The following is an 11,499-nucleotide window of genomic DNA, read 5'->3' as shown; positions in this document are numbered from 1 at the left end:
AAAAAAAAAAAAAAAAATTCTTACGCAGCAGAGATGGAGATGGATGAAACAAAAAATGTTCAAGATTTTGGTAGGAAATATCTTCCTAAATGGGAAAAGAGGAGAAAGCATCAAGTGTACAAAAATCTCCATTTTTTATAACTTTATTTAGTTTTTTCTTTTCTCTTTTTTCTTTTTGGGAGTTTAATTTGTAATATTTTAGTTTAAGATGGGGAAAATTTGGTAAATTGAATTTGGAGAAACAGGGAAAAAATGTTATATAAGTCTCGATCATGTTTTTTTTTTCCCCTTCAAAAAATATCTCATGGCTATGTTAACTGATTCGTTCTTGTCTTTCTAATATAATTTTCTGTTTATATAAAATATCTGTTAGTGAACCGTATTTGCTGATATTTTCCTTCTCTTGCAAAGTATATTATTTACCGATAAAGATGACAGAAATAACATGTGTTACAAGTAACAAGAGAATTGAATCGACAATATCTAAGAAAGTCAAAACATGTTATTTTAATCAAGGTAATTGTTCATTTGTATACGATCTTCACTTTTACAATATAGATATTTAAATATGTGCAGTTAAATATCATTGCGCCATCTTAAGAATTAATCATTTGGGGTTTGAGTGGGTTTTCGAAATATCAGAATTTTAATATATTCTTAAGCGTTGATGACTAGTTGGGTCAAAGAAACTTCATATACGTAATTGGTGAAATGGTAAAAACAAACAATATAAATTAATTAAATACATTCCCATGTAAACTGGTTTTGACCGTACCAATCAGTTGCAACAGTTTAAAAAAGAAAAAAAAAAAAAAGAAGATTTCAAAAATCAAGTACGGTTCTCTTGAGTTGGTGCAACAATTAGTTAATCTCAAGATTCACTAACCGCGCTATATTGTCACTACTCGTAAAGATGTGTATCTAAGCCGGTTAATGTCCTAAAAGATCGAAAAAGATTTTTTTTTTTTTTGATCAAACTGATATTACTATTCCATTAATATAAAAAGTAACATACAAGTTAGAGAAAGATTTTAGGATACAACATAAGGGGAACTTGCCCAAAGCATAAAACAACAAGTAAGCATAGAAAGATAGGGACAATCGATAGCAAGAACTTGAGAGCTATGATCCACATGCTAAGGAGTAGAATGGAACCTGTGAGATCAAGACGATGTGTACTCCTTGAACAGGTCAAAGGAGGAAATGTTGGCCATTATCTTGATTCGAAGACTATTTGGCGTTGAAAGGTTCAAAGCTGACTTTCTCACCGTAATGAGGGAAGCTACTCTAGGTAGAGCTTTGATGGGAGGTCGAGCAAGGTTGGAGCTCTGAGGGCCGATTGCTACTATAGTAGTTGCAGGTCCAAGGGTGAGTGAGAAGAGCTTAAAGAGTTTGTGGTAACCACTGCTCCAAGGAGTAGGGATCATAATGCTACTGATCTTCAAGCTGCTATGAGGGGGCTTCATAAAGTAAGTGATATGCGGTTTTGAGATCTTTGTAAACAGGCGAGGTGGAGATAGGAGGCTGGTGAAGGCTCGGTAACCCCAACTCTGTAGAGGTGGGATCATAATGCCAAGCTTCACCAACCTGTCTCCATCAGAGAGAACATCCCTAGTAGATTCAATAAAGGCGGTTTTCAGAGGGCTCTTATACCATTCTAGCAGCATAGGTGACTTAGGGATCAGAAGCAGTCTTCAAACTAGTGATACAACTAAGCAAACTAAGCTTTGACTAGGGTGGGAAAGAGCAGAGTTTAGATCAAGCCTGGAATCACACTGAACTCGACACAAAGGGTACTCAAGCAAATTGTAAGAAACCAATATTCTGCTATCGAGGGAACCTCGTCTTGACCAAGCAGAACGCATCAGTACTAAACAATTTGGACTTGATATGAAGCAGCTATGAGCGGGTGTGAGTAAGTTCGAGTGCAGGGATGAGTCATAGTCTAGACGAAGTAGACTATCTACCAGGGTTCCGAGATAAGATTAGGGAGCAAACCTGTGCCAATGAGAGAACAAAGTTGGAACAGAGCAAGCCGTGGTTTTGGGATTCTTTGTCAGGATCTTCAATGGCTCCAGCATCAACACAGAGCTCCCGTCCAACTGCAGCCAAGCAAAACACTTAGAGAGGGGATATAAATCCGAGGAACGGCGAGATGTTAAGGTTGACTGTGGAAGAGGCCAGATCGAGAGATAATCTCCAAGGGTACCAGGGCATTCGGGGGGTTGAGGGGTGGACTCAGACAGCTTGGTACTCAGGCGAGCATCCTTACCAGGAGAGGGAGACGGAGGAGCAAAGGTGAGAAGAATAAAACGAAGCAAAACCGGAGTCGAGATCTGGGGTCTCGGGAGATCTCCGGTGTGAATAAAAGAGGACATGAGCGAGCTTAGCAGATAGAGGAGAGAAAGGAGATGACGAAACCAAAGCCCAGTGACGCCGACCGAAGTCGACGCCGCCGGGAGAAGGAACCTTGGTGGTTATGCCAGAGAGGAAGCGGCTAGGGCGAACTCGGGGTCACTTTACATCTGTGAATCTTATTGTCCATTTCATAGTGGTGGACTCTGATCGAAAAAGTTTTCTTTATCTTCTTTTTGTCAACAAATTGATTGATCATACTAAACATTTGAAATGACAAAAGAAATTTAGTTTCAATTAGTTTTGGGACTGTTTGGTTCAGTCTAATATTTATCCAAATTATAGACACAATACAAAGTAACTTATTAGATCATTAAAAAAAAAAAATTTATTAGATCATTTTATTTTTCTACGTTGGAATACATTGTACAATCATCATATCAACTACACCCTACAACATTTTTTTTGTAGAGTCACCACATCAATGAATATGTTTATAGTATCGCCACACTCATTAGTCATTATGGACATTTTAGATTGATGTAAAACAAAAACAAAAACAAAAACAAAAACATTCAAATAATTTGAGGGACGACTTTGACCATCATCACCCGTGAATTATGTGGTCATCATCGCTGTAATTATATTACTTTTTCAACGTATTATTATTTTATTTAAATTTTCACTGGTGACTGGTGAGGTATATATATAAAATCTCCATTCACGATATTATAATGTACCATGATTGAGAATATTGAGGAACAGCTGTTATTGCTTCCTCGACGATCAAATATCAAACCGGCTATCAATTTGTAGTCACTATCTTGCGTCTTATTATCTTCTTTTTCTTTATAAAGATTATGTATTTATATTCTGATATATATTCTTCCTAAAGAAATATTTGAAAAGCAAATATTAAAATCTAATGGGACATTGGACAAGTGAACCAACTGTACAATGATATCATAAAATTCGGTAAAAGTTGGCATCTCATAAGAATAAATATAAACAAAAATCCTTTTTCTTCTTTTGGGGAGAAAAATCTAAACAAAAATCCTATGCGTCCTTTTTCTCTCGAAAAATTTACTGATTGTAGATGTATATATATTACCGCTAGATAAAAACTCATGTGTTAAGTAAATGACGAGTAAAATTACAATTATATATATTAGTATATACTCTATGAAGTAAACAAAGATAGTTTGAGCATTGTTATTATGTTTACGTGTTTTGGGGTCTTTGTATTACTTTACGTCATGTTGTCGTCCTTGAAATGTACCATGCTCCATGATCTTCACGTTCATCTTCTAAATTTAGAATAATATAGATATAAGTTATATCATATAACATGATAGATGGTCCCGATTCCCGAATATGCCGGTCCGTGTACTGAGATTGTAGTTTTTTTTTACAGAAGTTTATATTTACGAGAACTTGCATTTGTAGATATTTTTTTTTATTTGTGAAAAATAAAAACTGCATATGTGGATAGTTCATATATAGTTGTATCATTACTTTTTTGTCTCACACTATTTGATGTTATATTTCGAATTTTCTGAAATTTATAGAGTTTAATAAAAGTATCAAATATTATTTAATCCTCTAGAAATTTGTTAGTAAAAGAGATGGAAATTGTTTTTTTTTTTTTTTTTTTTTTTTAAGTTCATGAGAAGTTTCCATATAATGAAAAATCTAGGTATTGGACTATTTTTCATATAATTCAAAATCACGACTACAACCAAACAATATCTTACATGAAAGACTAAATTTTAATTATAGACTTATAGTAATACTAAATTTGAGCTTTTAATTATAAAGTAATATTTTAATTAATTTGTGGTTGATAAAAAAAATTACGAACCAGTGTTTCGTAAGACTTATTAGATGTTATGCTGTATCACCATTTGATATAACACTTTCGTTTCAACTTGGGATATTTATGGATAGTTTGTTAAAGACATATATCACCACTAAAATAATAATCAAATCCACTTGTGGAAATTTATGGGATATTTGTATCAATAATCTCAAAATTCTTTATATATCAAGAGTAAATCCGGTTATCTCAAAACGAAATAAAATTTGCATTTGGATTTATCTGTTACTACTAAATATAACAAAATATTGATTGGAGTTTTTAATTTAGTGGTTTGTGTCGTTACCCATATATAAGTCTAGAAATATACATATCATATTGAAGTAACGCGAATCCTAAAACTCCTAACAATATTATTTTCTTTGTATTTGTTTTGCATATAAACCAACACACACACACACACAAACAAAGAATAAAGTACGGAACTTCAACATTTATATAGAATGCTACATATCGAGATTTTTCTACGTAATCAGATTCTTTCACTGTCCTGCAGATATCTATTTATTTTCGTACCAAATCAGCTATATTTTAATCCTGCCAATCGATTCTCTCAACATATATTTGAATAAGAATACTGATGACGAGGTCATAATTGATTGTAATGTAAAAGAGATTTGTCGCATTCTAATTGCACCAGTGCAAGTTATGATGCGCTAACATACATAAGGATTAAGGAACCACACATTGTGCTTTGACCTCAAATTAAGAACTAAGGATTATATAAACCTCTTCAGCAGAAATATCTATTTGACTTATAAACATACTTAATTTTTAAATAGTTCAAAAGTACGTGTCTAATCAATCAACTGCATTACGTGGATTGTTGCAAAATTAATAAATGTGATCATTTAGTTAATTACGAAGAATAAACAGTCTGGCCAAGAGTGTTTGTATATTAGTTGACTTAGTGGCTGTAACCCATAAACTAACATCTAGAATCTAGATAAATAAAAATAATTGGAGACCATAGTTTCAAATTCCAGTCATATTTGTGCTTTTGGCTTTGGCACTTGCCTTCTTGATCTTTTCATATGTTTTTTTGGCTTCAAAATTAACGCTATGACACTGATCAAAATTCATTTTAAACAAATGCTGTATATATGAGACACAGACACACAAAATGATATAGAAGAAACCATTTACCTATGAAAGTGTGTGATAATTCATATGGTCGGTAGAAAGTACACAATCACAAGGTCTTGTTTGTTGAGTGACTTGAGTCCCAGTCATCCATTATGAATGTCTACTGAATCACCAACAGTGTGATTTTATTTATTACAAAAGAATAGATCATTTAAATTTAAAATATATATGTGTAAAGTCACAAGATGATCATTTCCCAACAAATCTTATAGTTGTGATAAAAGTCACAATGTGTTTGTTTTATCTAACAACCTATGAACAACTTTCCTAACCTTAGAAAATATTTTTGCGTGAACTATAACCGAACCAAAACCAAAGAACTACTCATCTTAATTGAACCAGTTACCCTGAACGCAATGCATAAACCGGTTTGATCCAGCTGATCAGTGGTTTGCACATGAAGCAAGCTAGCGTTGTTACTAGATTTGATAAGACTAGTAAAGCATATACAAATGCAGGGACTGCAACTTTAACACAATATTTTCATTGCAATTGTCTCGAATCTGTTTTGTATTTCTCGGTGAACAAGAGCAAGCATGTAGAAGGCAATCAACAAGTGTAAACGACGTTTAAAATCCTCGATTTTTTTTAGAAGAACAAATGCATCAAGACTAATCATATACTGAACTGAAGGTACATGGCTTTAATAAGCTAATGTAAAAAAGAAAATTGTTAACTTAAAACCGTTTAACAAGAAAGAAGAAGGTTGAAATAGTAATGGTCAAATATTCAAAAAAAAGAAATAGTAATGGACTAATAGTCAAACTAGAACAGAAGTCTAAGACACTTCTCGAAGTCGGAATAAGTTTTTAAACAGATAATAGGAAAAAAAAACTAAAAAGTAAAAAATATAATTATATTTGTTTTATTATTATTTTGATAGTTACGTTGAGTGAAATTTTTTTTATCTAGTTGATATTTATTATTTAACGAAAGCTATAAAAATAAAAGTAAAAACAAAATAGAAAAGTGACAACACATATCATAATTTTAAAATAATTAGAATTATTTCTTTTAGAATTTTAATTCATTGTATAATTTCTGTATAAGGTAATTTATTCTACAGATTTCTATTAGATTTAGAAATTATTTTTATAATTTTTTGTAGAAATATATTATTTTGTAATTATTAATTAAAATATCAGGATTTATAGAAAATAAACAAATGTTTTATTTACTTATCCAGCGTTTCATAGTAATGGTGGTATTCTTGAAAATTATCTTATGTCAAAATTCAAAGATTAATAACGAAATGTATAATACTTTCAGAAATATTTTTAAAAAGTAATATATGAATCCTTTTCCTGTTAGATTTAGTACAATAAACTAAAGTCTTTTGTTTAGTAAACTTTGTTAGCAAAGCATAAGAAAAACAGTTTTTTCATACCCCCACAATAGCCCTGTGTTGAATTCATACATTTGACTACTGATATGGCCTAAACATATATTATGTTTTTGAATTATTGAATTTCCTACCCCAACTTCGAAATCAATACCTCAAGTATAAATGTTGTACCATAACATACAAAAACGTGTTTATGGTCTAATTCTGTTAAACTTCCGTTTAATCAAAATGACGTGGATTCCACATGTGCGCAGCGATTCAGCGATTCAAAACAACGTCGTTTTGGGAAAACAAAGAATCTAAAATTTTGGCCAAACAGAGAATCTAAAGTTTCATATTGACCCGAAATTGAAAATGCCCAAATTTTAGGGTTCTTCCGCCGCGAGAGAGAGAGTATCGGGAGAGAGGAAGAGAGATTTGGGAGAGAAATAAAAAACGACGTCGTTTTGGCCAAAATTTTAGATTATCTGTTTTCCCAAAATGACGTCGTTTTGAATCGCTGCGCACACGTGGAATCCACTTCATTTTGATTAAACGGAAGCTTAATAGAGTTAGACCATAATCACGTTTTTGTATGTTATGGCACAACATTTATATTTGGGGTATTGATTTCAAAGTTGGGGTACAAAATTCAAATATTCATAAACAGAATGTATGTTTAGGCCAGATTAATAGTCAAATGTATGAATTCAACATAGGGCTATTATGGAGGTATGAAAAAACCGTTTTTCCGCAAAGCATATATATATATTTTTTCTTTTTATAAATGGCGAATCTCCGATAGATATATAAGACAACGTTGTTCAAAAAACAAATAAAAAGATATATATGACAGCGATAATGTAATTGTTAATGATTAGTTTTTGATAAACCAAATACATATAGAACTAGGAGGATCTTTAGGCTATAAATATACACCATGCATACAATAAGATTTCATTTGGTGTTCCGTTCAAAACTTAAACAAAAGGTAAGTGTTTGTTTAAATTTAAAAAAAACCTACGAAGAGTTATGGAGCCACCAAGCGAGCCAAACCCTCCTAATTGTCCGGCTACGCCACCATCTCGGTGGTTGTTTTCGTCCTTACCGACGGACATCGTTTTGAGTATATTGGCTCGCATATCAATGTCTTACTACCCAACGCTCTCACTTGTCTCCAAGAGCTTCCGCTCGCTCATCCTCTCTGACGCGCTCGACATGGAACGATCCTGCCTTGGAACCCGAAAACAATGTGTTTATGTCTGTCTACAATCTCCCACCTATCCTTTTGATCGTAGATGGTTCTGTCTCTGGATTAAACCCTATGATCATCAACCCCTAACCCATTGGAAGATCGACGTCAAGGTTACCGGACATTGGTTGCTACCAATGCCTACTTCTTATTCTCGTCGCTTACAAATATTCCACGAAACTGTTGGTTCAGAAATATACGAAATTGGTGGACAAGACACGCCCTCCTCCTCGACCGACGTGTGGGTCTATAACAAGCTTACTGGCAAATACAAAGCCCCCAGCATGACGGTGGCTCGTAAGAATGCCCTTACGTGCGCCCTGGACGGGAATCTATATGTAATGGGAGGGTGTGAACCAGATGAATCTACGCATTGGGCTGAGGTTTTCTACCCAAAGACTCAAACTTGGGAACCTTTACCGGATCCTGGAGTGGAGCTCCGGTACTCTTTGGTCAAGAATCTCCAAGCGAAGCAAGGAAAAATTTACGTGAGGAGCAATAAGAAAAACTTTGTTTACCTTACCAAAGAAAGTAGGTGGGAAGTTGATGAGGACTACTTGGGTGAGAGTATGTGTGAGATAGAGAATGTATGCTACCGTTATGGTGATAAAAAATTGTGGTGGTATGACACAAAGCGTGAAGAGTGGAGACTGGTCGAAGGTTTGAGTGGAGTTCACGCGAAATACAAAACTCATACTGAAATAGGTAATTGTGGTGGAAAACTCGTTGTCTTTTGGGACTATGTGCCGTCTCGTATTACTGCAACCAAAGAAATTTGGTGTGCTATGATCTCGCTTGAAAAGAACCGTCATGGTGAAGTTTGGGGCAATATTGAATGGCTTGATGCTGTGCTTATAGCCCCTCGGTCGTATACATTCTCGCGTTGTGTGGACTCATTGCAATGATATCAACAATGTCCTTTTGCTTTGACCTTTCCCGATCGTTTTTGTTTCTTTTTTTTTACGGCTTATAGTTTTAGTCTTAGCAGTAATTCTCTATTGATACTTTTGTTTTTTGGGTCATTTTCTTTATTCAGTCATAAAATTCTTTTTTTTCTTTATCAGCAAAACTAGCTAGTAATTTTTTTATTTTTTTATTTATGACTTTATTCATTAGTAGCTCTCAAATAAACAAGTGTTAACATGGTATAATGGACCATATTTTTTTCTTTTTCTTTTGTCAACTACCTCTCTATAGATTAGTTATGATTTCTATTGACATGATATATATATATATATATAATCCATCTTAAGTATCACTCACATAAATAGATGTTCCATGACATATATATATATATCCCTTTCTAAAAGTATATACAGCTTCTATTTACATAAACAATTTACTTTGGAAGAATATAAAGGAAAAAAAGGGGCTTAGGCGGGGAAAAGGGGAATAAGAGAGTAAGGTTTGGGTTCAATATATACTAATTGACGCCCAATAAACCCAATATGCAGCAACCGACTCTAACGGCATCACAATTGTCACTCACTATAAATCTCATTTTAACATTACATTCTAATTAAAATTGACTATGACTCAGGTAAAAGACTCGCTTTTTGTTTTCAAAACGAGATGATTAATTCACACATAATTTTAAAACACGTGAGATATCACAAATCGCATAATATCTCATCTTCTTAGGAATCAATTCAAATTTTAAAATTCTACTAATAGCTTGAAGCCTTGAACCCACTAATATAAAAAATTAAACATAATTTTGTACAAAAATCGATTATGATAATATGTTGTAAAGTATTATCATCCATACACATCCACATATAATCGATGTTGTTGAGACTTGTAAATAAAACAGATAATCTTAGTTTGCTAATCTAGTTTTTGATTTGAATATATAGTTTTCATCACAAGCTTAGTTTTGAATAGTATTTTAAAAAGTAAAATATGTAAAATTTTATTAAAAGATTAAAATATGATTTACGACAAAAAAAAAAGATTGTATAAAAGTAATTCATACAAGTCAATACTATTTTAAGTGATTTATGAAAAATCTATAAATCCTATATTATTCAATCATGGATTTTTTAAAACTCTAATGAAATCTGGTGTTATTCACAATAGTTTGATGGATTGGATATTTAATGATTTTGAAGGATTTGAACTGATTTCATTAGTTAAAACAGTGGTGCTGTGCTAAGATCAATAGAGGCTTAAGGCCAATTCTAAAATTGTGGCTTTTGTATACATAGATTGTTTTTAAATAATGATATATTTTCTAATATATTAAAAAGGAAATGTTACCATGTTCCAAATATTTTCATTAGAAATTGGATTTAGTGAATTAATATAATGAAAAGCAAGTATTTTTTTTTGTGAAGTTAGTTTTATGAATTTTTTCCAAAGAAAAATTCCTAAAACACTATTTAAAAGTATATATTAAGGCAAATTTTTGAAAATTTGTGGCCTTTTAATTTTAAATATTTGTGTGGTTTAGGGCAAAAATGCCATTTTTCTCTCTTACAAAACACGACACTGAAGGAAGATAGACTAGAATGTTCCAGAGCATATTTTACCAAACTGAGTTAAAGAAGAGAAAAATTATATTAAAAAAATAAATAATATGAAAATTAGATTCTAAATTCTCACATATATGAATTTGAAATTTGATTTGAGTAAAATCCCGAAGGATTACCTAAACAGGCCACACGTTGCGAATGACCGTCACGAAAACCATACATCCCGAAAGACCGCCTAAAAATTCAACATTGGTCCAATCCACTTCAAATTTAGGGACATCAGGGTAAGTGCACCAATAACTTTGTCCACGTACATACACATTCAATTAGTTTCTGTATTATATACAATTTACGATTAATTTACAATTTACATGTTCTGGAAATCATCTTTCGTCATGATCTTCTACGGAAAAAGAGTCTAGTGATTTTCCTCTATTGAGTAGATCTCACACCTTAGTCATCGCCAAGGTGGCCTTTGATAGTCTCATGTCACAGCCTCTTTCACATATCAGAGTCAAAAAGAAGAAATATTATAGAGGCTGTTCCTTGGTTTGTGTAGAATAATACAGTACATATGAACCTGATTTATTTATTAATGGACTCACATGGTTGTCCTTCCTTTTTTTGCTGGTCTCCTTTTGTCATATTAATTGCCTATTATGTATTTGTCTCGCATATTTTAGCAAATAATTAGCTAATGCAGGAATTTAAGTAGCTTGTATATTGCTTTTTGGGTGACAGTTTTTTACTATTAACAGATGTCTTTTTTTTTCTTTTTGTTTTTTTGTTTGTTAATGGTTATGTTCCCATAGTTAACATATGTTCTTCTCGCAACATGTTAATAATGGTCGCATAAACAAGGACGCAAAATGGTTTTCAGAAATTACGTTGCTGCATGTGTTGTAGTGAGTAGTGACTACGGTAACGGTTCATTCTACATTTGTAATATCTACTTATCTACGGTACTAACTAACGTTGTTTTATTCATTTAGTAATATTATTTTTTATTTCAATGAGATATTGTCAGAATTGCGGAATTATCTAGAGAATAATAAGAGAATCGAGAGAATAA

General features: G+C 32.6%; 1 protein-coding gene across 1 annotated transcript; it reads left to right on the top strand.

Annotated features, from left to right (window-relative positions):
* On the top strand, window positions 7,734-8,858 carry LOC104733489 (putative F-box/kelch-repeat protein At4g19330). The gene has a single exon (XM_010453066.1). It carries the CDS (start codon window positions 7,734-7,736, stop codon window positions 8,856-8,858), a length of 1,125 nt encoding a protein of 374 aa, XP_010451368.1.

Source organism: Camelina sativa, chromosome 12, assembly GCF_000633955.1.
Source record: "Camelina sativa cultivar DH55 chromosome 12, Cs, whole genome shotgun sequence".
NCBI lineage: Eukaryota > Viridiplantae > Streptophyta > Magnoliopsida > Brassicales > Brassicaceae > Camelina > Camelina sativa.
Note: the sequence above shows the minus strand (reverse complement) of the source record. Positions and strands in the feature narration are given on the sequence as shown.

What these genes read in the sequence shown, in the direction of transcription:
- LOC104733489 (XM_010453066.1), top strand. Translation starts at nt 7,734, where the DNA reads ATGGAGCCACCAAGCGAGCCAAACCCTCCTAATTGTCCGGCTACGCCA.